The 25,131-nt window shown below is 38.8% G+C and overlaps 1 protein-coding gene across 1 annotated transcript; it reads right to left on the bottom strand.

Moving 5' to 3' along the window:
* Window positions 1-10,309: 10,309 nt before the first annotated feature.
* On the bottom strand, window positions 10,310-21,376 carry ZFP37 (ZFP37 zinc finger protein). Its single transcript, XM_057720130.1, has 4 exons — window positions 21,234-21,376; window positions 15,190-15,316; window positions 14,791-14,877; window positions 10,310-12,975 (listed from the first exon to the last, which is right to left on the bottom strand). Exons 1-4 carry the CDS (start codon window positions 21,363-21,365, stop codon window positions 11,465-11,467), a joined length of 1,857 nt encoding a protein of 618 aa, XP_057576113.1. The 5' UTR covers window positions 21,366-21,376; the 3' UTR covers window positions 10,310-11,464.
* Between the last annotated feature and the right edge of the window lie 3,755 nt (window positions 21,377-25,131).

Genomic DNA, 25,131 nt, shown 5'->3' with positions numbered 1-25,131 from the left:
AAATGTCTTCTCCCAGGAGCACTTTTCCTGATTGGGATGGGAAGTCTCTGCCCCTGCTAAAGGCACATCGGATAGCAGCAGAGGGAAAGTGTTTGGGGTTAAACTCTGAAGGATAATTCAGAACTCCTGGGTTCGCCTCTCAACCTGATCCTGAACTTGCTCTGCGGACTCGGGTCAGCCAGTTTCCCTCAGTCCTTTCTATTTTGTAAAGTAGAGGAAGGCTGTGAAATACTCATTTGGGTATTTCAATGCTTGCTGACATAAGAAAGTTACAGCGTCAGTGTAGTGAAAAGCATTTTGGGATCTACGGGGGTTTTTTTAAGATTTTTTTTTTAATGTGGACCACTTTTAAAGTTGTTATTGAATTTGTTACAATACTGCTTCTGTTTTATGTTTTGGTTTTTTGGCGGGGAGGCATGTAGGATCTTAGCTCCCCAACCAGGGATCGAACATGCATCCCCTGCACCATAAAGCAAAGTCTTAACCACTGGACTGCCAGGGAAGTCCCAGAATCTACAGTTTTTTTTTGTTTTTGTTTTTGTTTTTTTTAGTCTTTTTTTTTTTTTAATTTTTTTGGGGGTACACCAAGTTCAATTGTCTGTTTTTATACACATATCCCCGTATTCCCTCCCTTCCTTGACTCCCCGCCCCAGTCCTCTAAAGCATCTTCCATCCTCGAGTTGAACTCTCTTTGTTATACAACAACTTCCCACTGACTATCTATTTTACAGTTGGTAGTATATATATGTCTGTGCTACTCTCTTGCTTCATCTCAGCTTCCCCTTCACCCCCCGCCCCCTCCCAAACCTCGAGTTCTCCAGTCCATTCTCTGTATCTGCGTCCTTGTTCTTGTCACTTTCATCAGTACCATTTTTAGATTCCGTATATGTGAGTTAGCATACAATATTTGTCCTTCTCTTTCTGACTTACTTCACTCTGTATGACAGACTGTAGGTCTATCCACCTCATTACATATAGCTCCATCTCATCCCTTTTTATAGCTGAGTAATATTCCATTGTATATATATGCCACATCTTCTGTATCCATTCATTTGTTGATGGGCATTTAGGTTGCTTCCATGTCCTGGCTATTGTAAATAGTGCTGCAATAAACATTATGGTACAAGTTTCTTTTGGGATTATGGTTTTCTTTGGGTATATGCCCAGGAGTGGGATGACTGGATCATATGGTAGTTCTATTTGTAGTTTTTTAAGGAACCTCCAAATTGTTTTCCATAGTGGCTGTACTAACTTACATTCCCACCAACAGTGCAGGAGAGTTCCCTTTTCTCCACACCCTCTCCAACATTTGTTGTTTCCAGATTTTGTGATGATGGCCATTCTGATGGGTGTGAGGTGATACCTCACTGTGGCTTTGACTTGCATTTCTCTGATGATGAGTGATGTTGAGCATCTTTTCATGTGTTTGTTGGCCATCTGTATGTCTTCTTTGGAGAAATGTCTATTTAGGTCTTCTGCCCATTTGTGGATTGGGTTATTTGGTTTTTTGGTATTAAGCTTCATGAGCTGCTTGTATATTTTGGAGGTTAATCCTTTGTCCGTTGTTTCATAGGCAATTATTTTTTCCCATTCTGAGAATCTACAGTTTTTTAATAATAAATACCGTATAGTGTTATTACTGTTAAATTCATTAAACAAGGGGGCCATTAGACTGAGATGATTCTAATGCCATAGCAGCCTTCGTAAGCAAACCAAAACCTAAGCATGTCAATGCCTCAGTGTTAAGAAATCAAAACCTAAAGGCAACCAATCACAAACAGCCAACAAGCTTTTCCAAATAAGGGAAACTAAAATAAGGCAAGTGCTTAAACCACAAGCAAATAATTTCCTTGCTTTGCTTCTGGGTCTTCTCTGTAAAAGTCTGCCCCTAGCTCCTGCCAGAGCTTCTAACCACCTCTGGTTTGGTGCTGCCCAATTCGAATCAGTTTTTGCTCAAATAAACTCTTAAAAATTTTAACATGCCTTAGTTTACCTTTTAACATTACTACAGAAGAACCAGCCCTAACTAATGCTTAAAGACAATGGAGATTAATTCTCAGGGGTCACTCAGCTCTTTAAAACCAGATACAGTGAACTTCATGCTTCTGGAATGTTCTTTCCAACCATATGCCACGAGAACTACTATTCATGCTTCAAAGCTGGGCTCCAGCATGCTCTTCGCTCTAGGTTTTTCCAGATCCCCCAGGCATCTATTCCTTTTTATGGGCACAGCTGCATATGCCTTCCTCTGTCACAGCCATTTTGTTGCCTGGGACTGGGATTTCAGTATTTGTGTCTTTCTCCCCTTTGGCCTGACAGCTACTCAGGGCAAAACTGTGTCAGAATCAGATTAGCTCCCCTGATTTGTTAGATATATATTTATGTCTCCCAAATCTTTCTCTGTAATGTAAAACTCATTCATTCCTTCAATCACACGCATTTATTATTGCCATGCTTGAAGATGCAAGAGAGGAGCTCTATCTGATGATGGCAACTCAGTGTGATCAGTGAACTGACAAGGGCATGCTCAGTGCTGTGGGGACACAGTAAGAGGTGGCTGACTCTGTCAGGGACTGGGTGGTAGCGGTGGGGGCGTGGGAAGTGCTCTCAGGAAGGCGTAGGATGTGATTTTTAAAACTTGAGTCTTGGAAGAGGAGCAGTAATTCGTCAGGAAAACAAAGTGAAGAAGGGATTTCTCAACAGAATAATAGCAAGTATAAACCACTTCTCACATCCCTGGATCTGACATCCTGATCCTACCTCCACATCTTGATTCAGGTGACTCTCTCTGTTGGGAATGGCCGCACACTGCTGTTTTTGGGGGAAATTCCTTGCCAAAGATCAGGGGAGTCTCCTTGGCCTTATGAGACCCTAAGTTAATTGTTCTTTTACATGTATAATCTAATTCAGGGGTCCACAATCTACAGCCCTTGGGCAAATCTGGCCTGCTGTCTGTTTTAATAAATAAAGTTTTATTGACCATGCTTATTTACATATTATCTACAACTGCTTTTGTGTTATAACAGCAGAGTTGAGGAGTTGTGACAAAAACCATATGCGCCCCCCAAGTCTAACATATTTACCATCTGTCCCTTTACAGAAAAAATTTGCTGACCTGTAATCTAATTTAATGCTGAGGGGAAAACCATTATTATTCCTATTTTACAGAGGAGAAATTTCAGGTACCAAAAGGTGATACAGCTTGTTAGCAGTGCAGCCAAGATATAATGCTATATAGGATATATAGATATAGATATAGATACAGATATAGATACATGAAGTATATCTGAGCAGAGCAAGGGATAGATTATGATAGACATAGAGTTGCATATCCAGATTCTTCTGCAAGGAAGATCTTACTGCTCAACTGTGGGGAATACAATTAGAAGACAATTTCTAGCTGTCAGCTACTTAAATGTGGGCCTCAGTGACAGAGAGCTGTCATGCCGTTTGCAGGGAAACCTGCATCTGGTCAGTGAACAAGGTTGGGGTCAGGGTATGAAGACCCAATACAGGACACTTGGATGAGAAAAACACTCACCACAGAGCTCCTCACCAGGTTAGCTTCTGGGGGCCTATAATGTATTTAAACTTCTTTCTTTGCCCAATCCTGCTTCTTCCCCTTCCTTTCATGGGTATTGATCTTTAATAAACATCTGAAAATTCAACTCTGTCTCAGAATCTGCCTCCAGAGATCCCAAACACAATTGTATTGTGGTCAGAGAAAAACTCTGTATGATTTCAGTTGTTTTAAGTGTATCAAGACTGGTATTGTGGCCCAGCATTTTTGGTGTACATACCATGTGCACTTGAAAAAATTGTATATTCTGCAGTTGTAGAGCTAATGTTCTAGAAATATCAAGGTTTTTCATAGCGTTCTTCAGGTAGTCTATGTCTTTACTAATTTTTTCTGTCTAGTTTTTTCTATCAATTGCCTAGAGGGGGATATGAAAATCTTCAACTACAATTGTGGAATATTGCTATCTCTGTTTAATTCTTTCAATTTCTGCTTCATATACAGGCATATCTCATTTTATTGCACGTGGCAGGAAAAAAAAAATGTCTGTTACAGATTGAAGATTTGTGGCAACCTTGCATTGAGCTAGTCTATCAGTGCCATTTTTCTCACAGCATTTGTTCACTTTGTGTCTCTGTGTCACATTTTGATAATGCTCACAATATTTCAAACTTTTTCATTATTATTATATTTGTTGTGGTGATCTGTAATCAGTGATCTCTGATGTTATTATTGCAGTTGTTTTGGGGGCCATAAATATTGTTGTCTTCCAAAATTGCCACAGCCATCCCAACCTTCAGCAGCCACTACCCTGATTAGTCAGCAGCCATTACCATCGAGGCAAGACCCTCCACCAGCAAAAGGATTACGACTCACTGAAGGACCAGATGATGGTTAGCATTTTTTAGCAATAAAGTATTTTTTAATGAAGGTATGTACATTTTTTAGACATAATGCTATTGTACACTATAGGCTACAGTATAATGTAAATATGATTTATATATGCACTGGGAAACTAGAAAATTCATGTGATTTGTTTTTTTGTGATATTCACTTTATTGCGGTTGTCTGGAACCAGATCTGCAATATCTCCAAAGTATGCCTGTACCTTGCGACTCTGTTTTAGGTGCACAGACATTTATGTATGTTATGTATTCCTGATGAATTGATCCTTATATCTTTTTAAATTGGCCCACTTTATGTGTGTTAACACTCTATCAAGAAGTTTGTTTTTATTTAAAAATGGGCACCAGACCTCAATAGACATTTTTCCAGAGAAGACATACGGATGGGCAACACACACATGAAAAGATGCTCAACATCGCCAGTCATCAGAGAGATGCAAATCAAAACCAAAATGAGATTTCACCTCACACCTGTCAGAATGGCTACCATTAAAAAGACTACAAATAACAAATGTTGGAGAGGATGTAGAGAAAAGGCAACCATAGTACACTGTGGGAATGTAAATTGGTGCAGCCACTGTGGAAAACAGTACGGAGTTTCCTCAAAAACACTAAAAATAGAACTACCATATAACCCAGCAATTCCACTCTTGGGTATATATCTGAAGAAAACAGAAACACTAATTTGAAAAGATACATGCACCCCAATGCTCACAGCACCATTATTTACAATAGCCAAGAGATGGAAGCAACTTATGTGTCCATCAACAGATGAATGAATAAAGAAGATGTGGTATACATGTACAATGGAATGATAGTCATAAAAAAGAATGAGATTTTGCCATTTGCAACAACAAGAACTTGGAAGGTATCATGCTTAGTGAATTAAGTCAGAGAGAGAAAGACAAATGCTGTATGTTATCATTTATATATGGTATCTAAAAAATAAAACTAATGAATATAACAAAAAAGAAACAGACTCACAGATACAAGAAACAAACCAGTAGTTACCAGTGGGGAGAGAGAAGAGGGAAGGGGAAAGATAGGGGTAGGGGATTAAGAGGTACAAACTACTACGTATAAAATAAGCTACAAGGATATATTGTACAGCACAGGGAATATAGCCAATATCTTATAATAGCTATAAATGGAGTATAATCTTTAAAAATTCTGAATCACTATCCTGTAACCTGAAATTTATATAATATTGTAAGTCAACTATACTTCAATTTTAAAAAGTTAAAAAGCTAAAAGAGAGAGAAAGTCTGTTTTATCTGCTATTAATATAGCCATTCCCAGCCTTTGGATGCTTACTATTTGTATATACCATTTTCAATCCATTTAATTTTAACTCATTTGTGACTTTTTAAAGTTTGGATCTTGTAGAGAACATAAAACTGGGTCTTGCTTTTTTTCCCCTCCATTATATAAAGCTCTGCCTTTTAATTGGAGTTTTTAGTCCAATTAACTTTTAATGTAATTATTGCTATGGTTGGATTTAGATCCACCATCTTATTATTTATATGGTTTGTACCCTTTGATTTTGTTCCTCTGTACCTCCCTTCCTGCTTCCATTAGGAATTTTAGAATACTTTTCAGAGGATCATTTAAGTTTATCTGCTGTGTTTCTGGCTATACCTCTACTTTACTCTTTAATGGTTTCTCTAGGGATTGCTCTATACATCCTTGACTTTCCATCTACTTGTAATTGATATTTACCATAGCACATAAAATTTAGAAACTTTTCTACAGTAAAGGTCCACCCCCCTTTCTTTATTCTGGAGTTGTCATATTTATTGTATCCAAGTACCTTATGACCACATAAGGCAATGTTACAAAAGTTTTGTTTTACACAATCCTAAATATTTTAAAGAAATTAACAGGTTAAAATAGTCTTTTATATTTACCTATATACTTGCCATTTCTGATGCTTTTGATGCTTCCTGAAGAACTGAGTTTCCATCTGGTATTATTTCCTTTCAACCTGAAGAACTTTATGGTCTTTGGTGATAAATTATCTTAATTCATTTATCTAAAATGTCATTATTTCACCTCCATTCTTAAAGGATATTTTTGCTGGATATAGAATATGAGGTTGAGGTTGAAGGTTTTCTTTTTTTTTTGTTTTGTTTTGTTTTTTTCCCTAGAGTATTTTAAGGATACTGATCCACTGTCTTCTGGCCTCTACTGATGATGTCACCAATCATTAAAATTGTTTTTATCACATACAATGTCCCCCCCCTCCCCGGCTTTCAAGATTTTATTTCTATCTTTAAGTTCTAGAGCTTGTCTAGGATATGCCTGATCATGGTTTTCTTCATTTTTATTCTGCTTGGAGTTTGTTGAGATTCTCAAATCAGTACATTTATATCACTTACCAAACTTGGGAGAAATGTCAGCCATTATATCTTCAAATATTTTGTATGTCCCATTCTCTCCTCACTCTCCTTTTGGGACTTCATCTACATGTATGCAAGGTTTTTTTTTTTTTTTTGTCCCACAGGTCACAGGTTAATGTGTTTTTATCATTTTTCTCTCACTTGTTTGATCATGTCTACTGATCTATTTCAAGTCAATGACTCCCCTGTAACTTACATTTGGTAAACTTATCCTGTGAATTTTAAATTTCAGACATATTCTTCAGTTCTAGAATTTTCCTTTGATTTTTCTTTGTAGTTTCTATTTCTTCGCTGTGTTGAAAATCTTTATATTCATTTTGAACATATTTTATTTCATTAAGCATAGTTATAATAGCTACATTAATATCATCTGCTTATTCCAATTTCTGTTGGTTGTCTGTTTTCTTGAAATGGGGTCACATTTTCCTAATTCTTTGAATGTCAGGTAAGTTTTTCTTGTATTCTAGATATCATGAACAATAAGTTGTGGCAATTTTGGATTCCATTATATTTCTTAGAGGAATGTTAATGTTTTGTTCTATTAACATCGTTAAACACAAACTTTAGACTCTGTCTCTGGGGGAGCAGTACAAATGAAAGCTCAGTTCAGAAGACAAAAGGGTTAAGAGTTGCACCATACATGCATGGTTCAAGGGTCAGCCAGAGACTTGGGCAGAGTTTATTCACATAATTTGGGTTCTCCCCTCTTTGAGTCTCTCTTTTCTGGGATTCTCCCCTCATTTTTCAGTAGCTGTGGTTGCTATGAACTCAGTCATGTGGTTTTTCATGTAAAAAAGCCTGCATGTTTTCTCTCAAATTATCCCCCTCTGCCATACCAACTTCTATCTTATGAGGGTGTCATAGTTTATTTAATTGATTGTTTTATCCAGCTTCTTTGTGTTCTGTGATAATTATAGTGCACCCTGATTGTGTATCATAGAATAGATTTCTGGAAGTAGGAGTGCAAAACATTTTAAGGCTTTGATGTATAGTGTCAGATTTACACATAAATAGGTTTACAAACTTGACTACCAAAAGCAGTGTATAAGAAATCTTGCTTTCTACCTCTCTTGAAAACCTCATTATTTTTAAAATCTTGATTTAATAGATAATTTTCTTACTTTTTCTTCTTCTGTATGTCAGAGGAATTCAGCATCTTTCTTTCTCTTCCCACACGCTCAGATTCTAAAAGATGTATGCCCGGAATGGTTTTCCATCATATATACATGACTTGCTTCCATGCTCTTCAAGATTGTGTCACCGCTAAGTGAGCTTGAGCTTACTCCTTCACCACTACCACCATATTTAAAACTGCATTCTCTTATAATTGCATTCCCCTTCCCTGTTTTTTTGCCATACCTCTTGTCACCCTCTGTCATACTCTATATTGTAATTACAGTTGACTTGAATAACACAGGTTGAACAGTGTGGGTCCAATTATACATGTTTTTTTTCAACAAATATATACAGTACTGCATGATCCATGGCTGGTTGAATCCTTAGATATGGAACCATGGATTTGGAGGGCTAATTATAGGACTTAAGCATTTGCATATTTTGGTATCTGTGGCTGGTCCTGGAACCAGTCTCCTGTGGATACCAAGGGATGACTATGTTTAGATTTATTGACTGTCTCCCACTCTAGAATTAAGCTCTCTGAGGACAAGATTTCTTTTCTTCATGTTTTGTTGATTGCTATATCTCCAAGACTTAGAATAGTGCCCAGCATATAGTAGATGATTAATATTTCTTGAATAAATGCTTTAAAACTGTTTATAGGGACTTCCCTGGTGGCACAGTGGTTTAGAATCTGCCTGCCAACACAGGGGACGTGGGTTCAAGCCCTGCTCCAGGAAGATCCCACATGCTAAGGAGCAACTAAGCCCATGTGCCACAACTACTGAGCCTGCGAGCTACAGCTAGAGAAAGTCTCTGGACTGCAATGAAGACCCAACACAGCCAAAAATAAATAAATAAATAATAAAATAAATCTTAAAAAAAAGTTAATAATTAACCTTATGGATATATGCCCCTTCCTCTTCTTTATATTGAAGAAGTGTCTCAGGAACATTTTAAAATATTTTTAAATTTTACTCAAACAATTATTCAGATGAGTGATTCTCAAACTGTGGTCCCCAGAAGAGAAGGATCAGCATCTTCTGGGAACTTATTTAAAATGCAAATTCTCAGGCCCTATCACTCATCTACTGAATCAGAAATTTTGTGGGTGGGGCCCATTTCTAAAGTCTGTTTTAACAAGCCCTCCAGGCCATTGTGACGCATACCCAAGCTTGTGTATCACTGACTTAGTCTCACATCTGTATGTCTGTTTTCTTTCATTGTTCACCTTAAATCATTTTTAGACATCATTTCCTCATTCACTAATGCTAAATTTTAATTCATTTTTTACTGCACAGGATGACTTTTAGCATTCATTTTTATTGTTCAGGGATACCTATAATCTTGACCATCCCAGGTGTGGTACTACTGTGGGTTCTCCAAGAGGTGTAAGAAATTTAATATAGCCATATGTGCACTGGTTTATTCCTCTAAAAACTGCAGATTTTCAATACCTCTGGACAGTGATCATTCATTCTGTGCATAATACCAGATTTTCACTTGGTAATAAATTACTGATGGAAATGGCTTTTGCATTTCATTTTCTTCCCCTGAGAGTAAATAAGTTACTTGGTAGTGACAGCATAATATCCATGAGTTGATTGTTCAATTCATGCATGTGCATATGTGTGCATGCGCGTACACACAAAGTTCCAGTCTAAATATTAATACCTTTTAATTCTCCAAAATGAGGTCAAGAAAGCAGGCACTGGAATGGGAAATACTGGCAAAGATAGCATTTAATCACATATGGTTGAGGGTCCATAATTATGCAAGGCTAGTATCTAGGTGAAATATTTGTGGAGAATTATTGGCCATGACTTGATAAGTTTTTCTTACCAACTTATATGTTTATTCTGAGGAACAAATCAGGTAATGTAGTGAATGTGCTCTGAAAAATGTAAAAGATGACATACATATCAATATTATTATTACCTTATATTACAAAACCATTTTTGTCTTATGTTACTGTTTTTAGTGTAACAACTTAAATTCTAGAACAGTTCAGCTGTATTTTTTAACCTATGACTCATGAGTAAAAACAGGAAAATAGGTTTCCTGTGCAAACCCAAATTGATTAACAGTACCTTCTGGAATGCATGCTTAAGAATGATTCTGAGGCCAAGTCTAGATTCACTCAGAAAGAGTGCAATGATCCATTAACAAGGTCTGCTATTGGGCAAGAACAGGAAGTACTGTCATTTGTTGCAATATATTTGAAATCCCAGAATGAGGTATTTATGTATAAGCACCTTGAATATGAGATAAAATTGAATGATTGTTTAGAAAATCACTTTCACTCAGCTGCAATTACAGTTCATCTTCAGTCTTCAAAAATACGGTGAATAAAAGAAACACAGTGCTTATAGTTGTGATTCATTATTTTAATGAAAGAATATGTTTGATAGAAAAAGCCTTTGTGAATTCAATATCAAATTTAATACCATATCCTCACTCATGAATAAACATAGAAATTTAACTTTGTCAAATAACATCATGGAGTGGGTTCAGTGAAAACTTTCATTCGTGTTGATTTATACATATTAAAAGGATTTTAATTGTGAAAATAATATATGTACATGACTTAAAAATTTAAACAGTATACAATAAAAAGGAGGTCTCATATGGGGATATATGTATAAATACAGCAGATTCACTTTGGTGTACCTCAAAAGCTGGTACAAGAGTGTAAAGCAATTATATTCCAATAAAGAGCTTAAAAAAAAAAAAGACGTCTCTCTCCTATCCCAGACCCCATTCCTATATTCTGGTGCCCAATGGCAACCACTAAGTTTCTTCTGTATTTTTTCAAGCCAATCTATTCACATACATTACACACACACACACACAGGCAAACACACACACACCCTTTTGTACACAAGTGGGAACAAGCTATATACACAGTTGAGAAACCTGCTTTTTTCACTCAACAATATATCTCGGATAGCATTCCCTACCAGCACCTGTGTGTCCTCAGCTGATTTCCTTCATTTTCTCTTAATTTTGTGTTAACATTTTTACATAAATAATAACCCTTTTATAAAGTTTTCTGCTGATGCAGAGGCTAGCAAAGACATTAAGAAAGAGCCATGTGATAGCATCAAAGATGAAATTCATACCAATGGTCACACACATTTATACATGGCAATAAACAAATATGCAAATTCAATTCTCACATGTGGTGCTTAAGTACACAACACTCAGCAACTCAGGAATTGTCCAGAATATGTAATTTGTTTCTCTAGTGCTCTGATTATTCAATTTATTAACAATTTTAAAAGCTTTATATTTCAATCCAAATATATAGATCATTTATAATAATTATTTTTAAAACAATATTTTATATAAAAGGTTTAGTATCAAGCTTAAACTTTCCATCCATTTCTTCTATGTGAAGATTCATTTCCAAATTCTCTCATGTGTAATGAGGTGTGACTTCTTGTTAAAGGCTTTCTAACATACTTTAAATTCAGAATATTTCTAAAATTAAATAAAACCTTCAGTTCAGATTTCCCACACTACTTTCATTCATGAGATTTCTCTTCTGAATGAGTTTTCATATGTTTGGTAAGGGATGCATTTTGTTTGAAGGCTTTTCCACATTTGTTACATTCATAAGGTTTCTCTCCAGTGTGGGATCTCTGGTGTATAACAAGTTGTGACTTTGCATTGAAGGCTTTCCCACATTCATTACATTCATAGGGTTTCTCCCCAGTATGAGTTCTCTGATGTACAATGAGGTGTGACTTTTGGCTAAAGGCTTTCCCACATTCATTACATTCATAGGGCTTTTCCCCAGTATGAACTCTCTGATGTTGAGTAAGACCTTCAATTTGTTTGAAGGCCTTCCCACACTGATTGCACTCAAATGGACTTTCACCTGTATGAGTTCTCATATGGTAAGTAAGAGATGAGCTATGTCCAAAGACTTTTCCACATTCATTACATTTATATGGTTTCTCTTTAGTATGAGTTCTTTGATGTATAATGAGGTGTGACTTCTTGTTGAAAGCTTTCCCACATTCATTGCATTGAAAGGGTTTCTCACCTGTATGAATTCTCATATGTTTAGTAAGGGATGAGCTATACTTAAAGGCTTTTCCACATTCATTACATTCATATGGTATCTCCCCTGTATGAGTTCTCACATGTTCAGTAAGAGATGAGTTATACCTAAAGGACTTTCCACATTCCTTACATTCATAGGGCTTCTCGCCTGTGTGAGATCTCACATGTTGAATAAGGTTTGAGCTATGTCTGAAAGTTTTCCCACATTCAGTACATTCATAGGGCTTCTCCCCAGTATGAACTCTCAGATGGTCAGTGAGGGCATGTTTATGACCATGGGCTTTGCCACACTGAATACACTCATATGGTTTTTCTCCAGTGTGAGTTCTCTGGTGTACAACAAGGTGTGATTTTTGGCTAAAGGCTATCCCACATTCATTACATTCATATGGTTTCTCCCCTGTGTGAATTCTTTGATGGTCAACGAGTCCTTGTTTATGGCTGAGAACCTTCCCACATTCATTACATTCATACAGTTTCACTTTATTCTGAATTTTGTCACACTTAGTAAGAGATGAGCTGCAGCTGGATGATTTCTCATGTTTTTCTCCAGTTTGAATTTTGTCCCGTTTAGTATGTTTCTTGCCAGTTTGAGTTTTCTCAGGCCTATCAGGTGAGCTATGGTTGGATAATTTCTCACATTTTTTTCCAGTTTGATTTTTGTCTTTCTTTGTATCAGATAAGCTATGGCTGAATGATTTCCTATGCTCTTTAGCTATGTGAGGTTTCTTTTCTGCATAGTTTCTTAGGTCACCAGGTAAATCTAAATTCTTTCCATGTGAATCAAATTTAAGAAGCTGTTTTCTTGAAGGAACATGTTTTGTACTCACATTTTTTTCCCCCAATGAACTACATTCATGGCCCTTTTTCTTAGTCAGGGTTGTTTTCTTGAATGCAACTTCCCTAAGGACTTTGTTTTGAGATTCCTGTTGGTTCTCTAGCTGATGATCATCTTGCTGGACTTCTTCTAAAGTGGAATTCAATGAGACACTCTCATGAATCTTTGCACTCTCATATTTTGGAATACAACTTATAAAGAAATTCCCTGTTGTGGGGTTGAGTCTTTATTCAAGCCTAGTATCCTAAAGTGAATGAAATATCAAGTGCAAATGTCCCTATCTTTATCAAGCGCAAATGTCACTTGAGGGGGAAAGTGCTGTAGTAAAAACAGGAAAAGAAAATTGATAATGGTGATGAGAAAAAGCTTTGGCTGTTTATAAATATGACCTTGCAACCTGGGATAAAAGATGAAATAAACACAAGGAGCAGTGAATAAAAAATAGATGAAGTTAAAAGCTTATAATTGTAGTTGACGCTTCTTTGACATCTCTCCTCAGTGCAAGCTGCCCAGCTTTAATAACTGCCAATCCACCCATAGTATCTGGCTCCTACAGCCTATACTATATTCATCCAACTCTCTATAGTCATAGTTGGAGACAGCTGGCTCAAGCCAAGATGTCCTATAAGAGCATGCCTCCTAAAAATTTAGACTCTAGTTAGTCTCTATTGTGTGCTAAATTTAAAAATGATACAAGTACTATAAAGCCATATTTTCTCTATGTAAACAGAAAGTTCATCAGTACAAAGAATAAAGCATACATCCACAGAGAAGCAGAGATGTAAGTTCATGTGTCCTCAAAGACACCATTTGTGTAACCCCAGCTCCTAATGGCTTCCCAGTACTGGCTCTAGTCCCCGGCTGAAGTATCACCCCTTAGGTTACAAGAATCCTTATAATAAATTCCCCCATTTACTTAGGATAGTGCAAGTAAAATTTTGTTATTGCTCCCCAAAGAGCCAAAATAAGAGAAAATAAGGTAAGTTCATCAAAGAGTACTGAACAGCATACAGGTGACTGAGGGATCAAGCAGGAAAGGATGTTCCACTGCTACCACCCATGATTAATATAATAATAATAATGTAATTACATGGGTAAAGTGAAAACTGGGTTCAAACAGAAAAGAGTTGAAGTGTTTGAATGTATAGCTGGGAAATACTATTACTTTTTATGGAGGACTTTTAAGAGATTAGTTTCCATGGTGTAGATCAATTTTTATAAGTATACATAAAGTAGTGGTATACTTATAGTAGGAAGAATTAGAGTTGCCAGCTTCTTTTCATTTAGGAAATTGTAAATGAAGCAAGCATCCTGAGAGAAAGAGTATAACAAGAACTTTTATGTAGCATGACAAAGGCTACATCTTCCAATGCCCAAGGATGCTGGGGAGGATAGAGGAAAATATCCTTCTGGGAAGAAAGGGATCAAAATCCAAACCTTTCCCTTTGAGGTGTAACATTATAAGAACCTCTTACAATGATGATTTGGGCCAGTCCCAACTGACTTTGGCCAGCAGGAAAAGATATAAATCACCACAAGAGAAATTTACCATGAGGGAGGGGAGGAGACTCTGAACTAGTGAACCGGTATAAGAATAGGTTAATACTAGGGGACAGTTGGGTCTGGCAGAGCATGTAATTAAGGCTATAAGCTTGTCCTGAATCTGAGACAGTAACTAAGACATGAACAGGGAAAAGAATCTTAAAAAAAAATAGATATATATGTATGTATAACTGAATCACTTTCCTGTACTCCTGAAATTAACATAATATTGTAAATCAATTATACTTAAATAAAAAGAAAAAATATATATGAAAAAATTAATAAATAATAAATAATAAAAATGTGGAAGAAAAGAAGAATTCCAAACCACCAAGAAACTAGGAACTTACTTCCATTGGCTCCTGTTTCCTTGGGTCTTGCTATTTCACTCAGACCACCTACCTTGTTTGGGTCTTTTCCCCTTCCCCAGCCATGGCTCTTCTCCTTTTTCCAATTTGCATATCATGTCTGGTTTGAGAGCTTGATACCCTACTCATGAGAAAAGATAGAAATTGAGGGTTAGAACAACAAACATTCCAGAAATCAAGCCCTACCATTTGAGCTTCGGAGCTTTTAAAGGATAAAAGAATATGTGGCTTTTGAAATTTCACAGTACAGATGCCCATGTACCCCATCTGAGTAGATCCTCCATTTTTGAGGCAGGAGCACAAGTATTCTGGCTAGTACCCAAAGGGGATTAAAACTCTTTGATTCATAAAAAACAAGGATAAAGTTATCAAGGACTTCAGAAAGAAGGCATCACAGTAGGCACATTCTGAATTATGAAAGAATCATTCTTACCCATTGAGGCTAGGTTGCTGTAATTCTCCAGCATCACATCCTTGTACAGGCTCTTCTGAGCAGGATCTAGTTGCTCCCATTCCTTCTTGGTAAAGGCCATAGTCACATCTTTGAATGTTACTGATCCCTGTAATAGCATATTCCTAGTTCAGTTTAACATTATCCACATCAGTGAGAGGTTTGGACAAAATAATAATGCCTTGTTGTTACCTTACCATTCACTGTTGATCATAATGTTATACAGGGGGCTTATTTTTTACCCAACTTTGCACTTTTATTTTCGAGAGACAAAAATCACGTTAGAAAATGTCCTATAACGGACTGAATGCTTATGTCCCCCCAATTCATTGTTGAAACCTGGCCCTCCAATGTGATGACATTAGGAGATAGGGTCTTAGGGAGATAATTAGGATTAGATGAGATCATGAGAGTAGAGTCTTCATGAATGGGTTCAGTGCCCTTATGAGAGTCATGAGACAGCTTGCTTCCTCTCTCTGCTCTTTCTGCCAAGTGAGGGTCCAACGAGAAGTCTGAAACCTAAAAGAGAGCTGTCACCAGATTCCAACCTGATCTCAGACTTCTATCCTCCAGAACTGTCAGAAACAAATTTCTGTTGTTTATAAGCCATTCAGTCTATGGTACTTTGAAAAAAAAATCATATGATTATCGGAGAGAAAGACAATTACAACAAACACAAACTAGAATCAGTCTTCATCTTTTCTTCTGTAACTAAAGACTATGGAGTAGTGTTTATAGAGTTCTGAGGTAGAAGAATTGAGACCCTGGGTTTTTATGACCAGTCAAAAAATCATTTACGTTTGGAAGCAGAAGTAAGGTATTTTAGGATGCAGAAAGTATATTACCTATGTACTTTAGAAATAAAGAGAAGGAGGGAGGGAGAAACTGGGAATGTGGTAGGAAGAGGACAGAGAGGAAGAGAAGAAGAAGAGGAATGATTTTTAAAAGAAGGAAAATTAGATCAGAATAAAGATTTCAAGACTGGGAAAGAATAATATACAAGAGAGAACTGTGAATAATAAAACCATTAAATGTCTATTTACATCCGAGTAACTTGATAATATTCTTGTGCAATTGTTATAAAAATATCCTTAACAATCAAGAGGTATGATGTAAGAAAAATAAGCAGGCATATAACTGGTTGGGGACAGTGGAGAAATTAAAGCATGTTAAGTTCTCCTCTTATTAGGCAGCTACTGGAGAATTTTGAAACTAATAAATATACATTCAAACATGTCTGTTTAACATTTAAAGATCACCCCGGTGGCCATAAACCACCAATCAATTAGCTGCATGTGTCACCAATCTCTGACCTCACAAACTTCCAGTCACTGAGTCCTACAAACCCCTGTCATTAATTGTCACTGGCCTTCCAACCACTGAGCCAGGATGGTCCTTCCTAATTACTAAGTGTAGAATTCCAAAATGACTGGACCCACCAAACCTCCCAATCATTAACAGCAACATGTCTCCCCAATCACTTGCCCCACAGACACTCTGATCACATATGCCCACAGGTTCTTCAACTATCGATACCAGTGGAACATATCAATCTCCTATCTCTGATATGACCCCAAATCCTATCAATCCCCAATCACGGACACCAACAGAACTTTCAAACAGTGGCCTTTACAGAAATCCTAATCACTGCAAGTAAACTCCACTACATGCTCACCCTCTTTAGCCATTCCCTTCACCTGCTTGATTTAACCAAAACCGACTAGTCTCCTAAGGATTCTGCTCCCTTACAGTGACCCCCTGCAGAGGTTGTTTGCCCACCTCCACCCCAACCCATGTACCTCAGGGCCTGAAAATGAAGTAAATTATACATTTAACTGTTTTTCATTCATCCTTCAAAATCTCTATCTCATTTAGAGTATCACCAGACTTTAACCCATTAACAGTCTGGTTCAATGATTCACTAGAAGGACTCACAGGGTTCAGCATATAGCTGCACTCATAGCTATGATGTACACAGCAAAAGAATTCAAAGCAAAATCAGCTAAGGAAAAAGTTGCATTAGGTGAAGTCCAGAGGAAGCCAGGAACAAGTTTCTAAGAGTCCTTTCTCAGTAGAGTCACACAGCACATACTTAATTCTTTCAGAAATGAGTTGTGCTAACACATGTGAAATGTTGTTTACTGAACAATGCTACTGACAAGGGCTTAATTTCCAAAGTATACAAACAGCTCATACAACTCAATAACAAAAAAACCCCCAAACAATCCAATAAAAAAAATGGGAAGAAGACCTAAATAGACATTTCTCCAAAGAAGACATACAGATGGCCAACAGGCACATGAAAAGATGTTCAACATCGCTAATTATTAGAGAAATGCAAATCAAAACTATAATGAGGAATCACCTCACACTGATCAGAATGGCCATTATTAAAAAGTCTACAAACAATAAATGCTAGAGAGGGTATGGAGAAAATAGAACCCTGCTACACTACTGATAGGAATGTAAATTGGTACAGCCACTATGGAAAACAGTATGGAGGTTCCTTAAGAAACTAAAAATAGAGTTGCCATATGATCCAGCAATCCCATTCTTGGGCATATATTCAAAAAAGATGAAAACTCTAATTCAAAAAGATACATGCACCCCTATGTTCACTGCAGCACTATTTACAATAGCCAAGACATGGAAGCAGCCTAAAGGTTCATTGACAGATGAATGGATAAAGAAGACGTGGTGTACACATATACAATGGAATCCCACTCAGCCATAGAAAAGAATGAAATTATGCCATTTGCAGCAACATGGATGGACCTAGAAATTATTATACTAAGTGAAGTAAGTCAGACAGAGAAAGACAAATACCATATGATATCAATTAAGAGTTTAGGATTAGCAGATACAAACTACTATATATAAAATAGATAAACAGCAAGGTCCTACTGTATGGCACAGGGAATTATATTCAATGTCTTGTAATAAACCATAATGAAAAAAATATGAAAAAGTATATATATTTTTTTCACTTTGCTGTACACCAGAAACTAACACAACATCATAAATCAACTATACTTCAATTTTTTAAAAAAATGTTGTTTACCAAGGAAGCTGATTAGAAACTCAGTGCCCAAGGTGTTTCCTAGGGGTTGGTCACGTAGGCACTCTCCGACTAGCATATACAAAAGACCCACATTCCTAGAAAGAAATCAGGTATTCAACATAAACCACATTGTTTACATAGTTTAGGCAGAGTGAGCCACTTTTAAAATTCCTGGCAATAGCAGGAACCCTCCTGAAATCAAAGTTCTCAGTTTTTGGCCAAATGTTGCAATCAGACCTTCCTAAGGATAACTGTTTCAGGCCTCTTATGTCAACTTTTCTGCATAGTCATCCTCCCTCATTCACTGAAAACTTGAACACTAGATTCCTTTTCACCATAGCCCCTGCACTATCTCTACATCAATGCAGAAAAGCCTTTCAATATTCTGGAGAGAGCTCTTTTCTGACTCCAGCAATCTTTTCTTCCACCCAGACTCAGTCATCTATTAATCACCCATCCATTCCATAGACCTCGCCATCACTATGCCACCTACAATGTTTAGATTCAGTATTCTAATACCATATACACTCCACTGAAAACACCTTTAACTTCCTTGCTCCTCTTCTTCACTCACCTAGCAAAACATCAACCTTGGTCAAACCCAACTCTCCCCTTAATCTCTGCCTGCACCTTTGCAGCTGAACATTCCAAGAGAAAAAGCAAACAAGTGTGCTGACTGGACTCACTTTAAATTTCTAACACATATCTCAAATGGGCATCTGATACTGTCAGTTTCCTATTCCTCATTCCAAGATGATTATTCCAAACATTCTCCTCATCCACTCTGAAATCTCCAACTTCCACTCCTTTCCCACTCTCAGCTGATGAATCTGCCTTATACATCAAAGAGGAAATAAATGTAAACAGAGGAGAACTGCTTTTCCTTACTATCACTAATTCCACCAACCTGTTTCCAAACTCACATAATCTGTCTTTCCTTCTGTTAAAATGGAAGAGATTTTAAGGCAAGTTTCTCCACTTATGCTCTGGATCCCATCCTCAAATGCCTTCTCAAGGACTTTGCCCTGCAATTAACCTCTTTCTTCTTTGTGCCATCTATTTCTCCCTTTCTACTGGGTGATTTCCATTGACACACAAAGTTGCCTTAATATCATTCATTTGAAGAAAATCCTCTGTTAATCTCACATCCCATCCAGTGTCCATTTCTTTGCTCCCCTCATGAGCAAAACTCTTAAAGTTGTCTATACTTGCTGTCTCTACTTCATTACCTTCCATTCTTTCAACTCATTCCAACAGGAATTTACCCCCATCATTCCACTAAAAGAGCTCAAATCAATCAAAATAACCATGGAGCTACATCTTGCCAAAGTCAAATTCTCCATGGTCATACTTCTGGGGACTGACTACTTCCACTGTCTTGAAAATCTTCTTGATGCTTCTTTGACAACACATTTACACAGTTTTCCTCCTACCTCAGTGGCTACTCCTCATTCTTCTCCTCCTCCCCCTCTCCTACCCCTCTCCCTCCTCCTGCTCCTCCTTCTCCTCCACCAGAGCTCAAAACATCAGATTGACCCAGAACTCTGACCTTTGCCCTCTTTTCTTCCCTATCTGCCATCTCTTCCTAGGTGATTTCATCCAATATTATGGCTTTAAATGCCATCTTTACGCTGATGCCTTTCAAATATGGATTTCCTAGTCCAGATCTGTCCTAAGTTCTAGATTCATATATCTAACAATTACTCAACAACTCTACTTGAACTTGTAATGGGCATCTTGATATGGCTCAAACAGAACCATGATTATCCACCCTGGCTCCCATTTAGTCCATCAAATTGTTAGGGGAACACTGACTGAAACCACCTACCCTGGCCAGGCACCACAGTAACCATTCTCATGAGTTATTTTATGACAGGAGGTCCTGGTAAGGAACTGGAACTAACAAGCCACTACCAACAGGAAGAATTCAGGAAAGGTCAAAAGGAGACGTCAAGTCCATATGTCCTAGCAACCTCTCAGAATCCTCCTCGCTGGAATCCATCTTGGATGAATGGTTGTGTGCACCACCAGGAAGGACCCTGAGTCAGAATGCTTGGCCAGAGACAATCAGGAAACTAATCCTATCACCATAAAACCTGAGACTGCAAGCCACCTGGCAGAGTTCCCTTACTCTCCTGCTCCCTCCCCCACCCCACCCCCTTCCCAATAAAACGTCTTGCTTTGTCAGCACCCCTGTCTCCTTGGACAATTCATTTCTGAGTGTTAGACAAGAACTCACTCACAGGTGCTGGAAGGGGTCCCCCTTCCTGTAACAAAATCTGGTCTTCTCCAACACAACCCTTTCTCAGAAAATGGAATCTACCCAGTTCCAAAAAGTCTAGTTGTAAATCTTGATTCTTCTCTTCCCTCTTGCTCCACATCAATTCATCAGTAAGTCCTACTTGCTCATCTCCAGACATGCTCTAAGTTGATTTTTCATTTCACTTCTACAGTCCTACTGTGAACCATCATCATTTCTTCCTTTTAACTATTGCAATAAACTACTAACTGACCTTCCTGCACCTCTACACACAGTCACGGAATATCCAGTCTCTACCACAGGCACCATAAGTGCTGGCTCTCATAGACATTCCCAATTGTGACCTCCCCAGACCTCCCCAATCTTTGATACACCACAAAGCCCCCATTTCTGATCCCCATGGTCTTGCAAACTCTGAATTTTCAGTGAGTGCCACAGACCCCCCCAACACTGTCACCGCAGATCCCTCACACAGTGACTTCCTTAAACTGCAGCAGTCACTGACTCCACAGACGCCTCCCTAGCACTACTCCATAGATCCCTGAGGATGCTAACGCCATTCCCCCACCCCTGCAAAAGGCCTTCCAGTACCGACTCCAATTCCCGAATCACCTATCTTCACAGACCACAGTAACCCTCCAGTCACTGACGCCCGATTAGACCACATCTGACCACCAGACCACCCTTCCCCATCATCGCGCTCACCGCGGCGCTGGCCCCGGGCTCCGACACAGCCATCTCCGGGGGACACCCGGCCTGTTCGGCCGACCCCGCACTCCTCCTCCGGTCCACGGTCTCTGGCTTTGTCAGGATCAGGGCGAAGGCGGAGGCCGACATGGCGGCCACCCAGAGCGCGGCCTCTGCCGGTCCGTCAGCTGCGATGGCGGCGCCCTTGGGTGTCGGCCGCGGGCGCAGCCATCTTGACCGAGGCGCCGCCGTACAGTGGAGAGCCGGCGCTCCAGGCGGGCCCAGAGGTGGGCGTCCCGGCTGGCTTAGATGGTCTTGCAGCGGTGAGATGCGAGCGGGCAGAAACCGGGCTCGCAGAGTGCTCCCTGCAGAGTGCTTTACTGTGCCTGACACCCCACCCCTGGCGCTCAGAGGTTTCAACACTTGAGAACAGAATTTGGAGTTGCTTTTCCCAGTTAGTGCAGCCCGCTGCGGGGAAACAGGGAGTCGCGCTGCCTACTGCAGACTCCAGAGAGCTGGGATAATGAGGGAAATTGGAGGGAGAAAGAAGAAAAAGCCTGATGGGAAAGATGCCCCTGTTTTATAGAGAGAGAACACTCATCTTGGAAATATATGTCTTTTCATTTTTGGTATAAGAACAATGAGAAAATAATGAAGCATCAGGTTAAGTGAACACATCACTTGATGTGAGAACCAGAGTTTGATGGTGATGTTTCAGCAAATAATCAAGCAGTTGGAGCAGAAATAATTTCTCAATGGGCATTTCATGTATAAACTTCATTCGTTTCACAATTATTTGTTGAGCTTTTATACTGTATGCAGACTAGGTTGCTTGGGTTTGCTAGGTAGTGAGAAAAGAGTAGAGATTCAGACACAGCCTTTGTTCACCCTTGTGGAATTTACCATGAGGCAGAGAGCTGGTAAAGTTATCCCAAATATATTGTTCTTTTTTCTAGAGTCAAACATATGCCGTTTTGCACCTGCCACTTAAATGTGCTTAAAAAAAAAAATCAACAGTAAATTAGAGGATCTAATTGGCTTTATTAAATGATTAATGAATGGGGGCAGCATCCCATCTAGCAAACAGAAAGGCCATCTGAGGAGCTATACAAAATAGAGGGGTTTTAAAGGCAGAAAGGTGCTGGGAGAGAGGAGTCAAAAACAAAAGAAAGGATTATTTCAAGCAAGATCACTTTCTTTGAGGAAAAGAGGGGGGTGTCCCCAGGCCCAACAATACTTTCCTAGTCTTCTAACATCAACTCTAGGGCTTAGCAAAGTACGTTATCATTATTGTGATGCATAGAATTCTAGTATAGCCCCCATTATCTCTGCTTCCTAATGTTACACCTTTGTGTGATCCCCTATCTTTCAGTGCAGGAGCAACCTGGGGTTTGATGGAACATTACTTCCATGATTAGACACCAAATTAGTTGACTTTGAGTTGATAAAAATGGAGATAATCGTGGTGGGGCTGATTTACTTGGGACAGCCCTTAAAAGTGGCTGGAAGCTTCCAAAAGTCAGAAATTCCAAATGTGAGAAGGCCTGTGGGAGGAGCCACATCTCAGGGACCTGAGAGCAGCAGCTCAGGACTGAGAGCAAGACAACATGGACCTCAGTCCCACAACTGCAGAGAAAATGATTTCTGCCGAAAAACTGAGGGAGCTTGGAAGCATATGTTTCTCTAGTAGAGCTGAAATTACAACACAATCACCCGACACCTTGGTTTAACCTTCTGTGCCCTTGAACAGAACCCAGTCATACCATGCTCAGGCTTCTGACATCCTGAAACACTGAGATAATAAATTTGTGTTGTTTTAATTCCAGTAAAGTTAGTGATAATTTGTTCTGCAGCAATAGGAAACCAAGGACTCAGGGAAAATTGAAGGATAATTGTGACTGAGAGCCCTCTTCATCTACTGGAGACAGAGCAACTCCCATGTGTCCCTGAAAGAGCATCTTTGATCCTCACCTTCTGGGTGTGAGCAGTTGATGTCCATCCTCCTTAGATAAAATCCTAAGTTTGTCCTTAGAGTACAATCCTAACAGGTCCAGTACTTACATTAAAAAAAAAAAAAAACAAATAAAAAAATGAAACAAAACAAAACTCTCTGCTTTCCATCTCCTCCCAGCTAGTTGTGAGAGAAGAGAGGCAGGCCAGTGTCTCCAGACTTTGCTTTAACAACAGCAGTGTTTCCTCACCAATCCAAACAAACTCCAACATATCTATAAGCAGAAAGCTCTTCTCAATTGTAACAGCTCTCCAAGCCCTTGACTCTAATAATTGTCTAATTATCCTCGTATAGCCCTTAGCGGGGGTGGTATTCAGAGACACAGCTGGGTGGAAAGGCATAGGAGAGGCAGGGAATGTATATTCTCTGCATTGAAGAGGAGGAAGGGAAGCAAGGAAGAAGGGAGAGAAATGAAGAAGATGAAGGAACTTGGTGAGAACAGGTCTCAGAATGAGGACCAGGAACTTTTCAACTTACCAGAGAAGTTCCATCACTTCTCCGCATGGCAGAGTCTGTCGCTTTCCAGACTGAAGATAAATAGTAAAATAGTGAATCGTTTTTTGTTTTGTTTTGTTTTGTTTGTTTGTTTGTTGCTTTTGCTTTTGGCCACGCCAAGCTGTCTGAGGGATCTTGGTTCCCTTGACCAGGGATTGAGCCTGCACCCCAATGCAATGGAAGCATGGAGTCATAACCATTGGACTGCCGGGGAAGTCCCAAGACAGTGAATCTTACACTTGAATCAAGTTTGTAAAGACAGTAAGGATCAGTGTGTGGATTGTACACTTACATGTGAATTTTTGTATACCTTCAGACATTTTCAACTGAGTCAAACAATCGTCATCAAAGAAACCCCAGGAAATTATCTCTGCTTTTGTTAAAATCTATTACTTCCTCTGGTCTTATCAGACTCTATAATCTGGACAGCCTTAGGAACCTGAGTTAGAAAATCTGTTCCCTGCATAGTTAGGTTCTTGGCTATGTAGACTTTCTTACAATACTCTCTAGGAAATGTCCTACAGACGGGTCTTGTGTGAGACTTGTCCAGAAAAGGAAAGAGAACTGTGTGATCCCACCTATCAGTGTTTTCCCGTGCATGCATTCAGTAATTCATTTTCTACCTATAAATAGCTATTGAACACCTGTTATGTGCCAGGAACTATGCCAGGTGTTGTGGACATGATAATGGGAAAAACCCTTAAGCATGGGTTCCATTCAGGGAGCTTAGCATCCAGGGGAGGAGGTATTAGTCAAAGCAGCACACACACAAAATGAAAATTAGGACCATGACAAGTGCTTCTGAAAAGATACATGGTGCCATGAGAGCATGGATTCTAGTCTGAGAATTATGTAAATTACCCACAAGACAGGACATTTAAGCTGATATCTGAAGGAAGAACAAGAATTAACTTAGACAGGATTTCAGATTGAATGACTTGCATGTGCAAAGCCTAGTGCCACCTCCCAGTGCTAATCTTCACCAAGAAGAATCTGGAAACTTCCTCATCTCCTCTACAGCCCTCCTGGGTCTCAAGAACCTCTTTTGCTCCATCCTTTAGTGGGTCCACAATCATCTTCCTTCTCTCTAAGGGACAGGTTCCCTTGGAGAAAATGCCTTCACATTTTCTGTGTAAAGGACATTGACTCTCACGGTTCGCACGGCCAGGGCTCTTGCCTTGCAGCTCATCCATGCGTATCGTGCTATATTATTAAGAGTAAGTGATGAAGTGAGATTCAAGAAGTGTCCTGCAGTGCAAGTGGAAAACTTTACCAATAGGCACAATACATCAAATCAAAGCGAGACACAAAGCTCAATGTAATGTCCAAAGAAATTGCTTTTAAGAAAGACATGAGTTCAACTTGTCAGGTTGCTTGGTATAAAGATTGCAAGCTGGCATGACAGAAATT

This window comes from Hippopotamus amphibius, chromosome 2 (genome assembly GCF_030028045.1).
Source record: "Hippopotamus amphibius kiboko isolate mHipAmp2 chromosome 2, mHipAmp2.hap2, whole genome shotgun sequence".
Taxonomy (NCBI): Eukaryota; Metazoa; Chordata; class Mammalia; order Artiodactyla; family Hippopotamidae; genus Hippopotamus; species Hippopotamus amphibius.
Note: the sequence above shows the minus strand (reverse complement) of the source record. Positions and strands in the feature narration are given on the sequence as shown.

Bases quoted from the DNA above. Each gene is read 5' to 3' on its own strand.
- ZFP37 (XM_057720130.1), bottom strand. From the start codon at position 21,365: ATGTCGGCCTCCGCCTTCGCCCTGATCCTGACAAAGCCAGAGACCGTG. The intron at 15,317-21,233 runs GTGAGCGCGATG...ATGCTATTACAG, and splicing joins AGCCCGGGGCCAGCGCCGCG to GGATCAGTAACATTCAAAGA. The intron at 14,878-15,189 runs GTAAGAATGATT...TCTCATGAGTAG, and splicing joins CAGCAACCTAGCCTCAATGG to GGTATCAAGCTCTCAAACCA.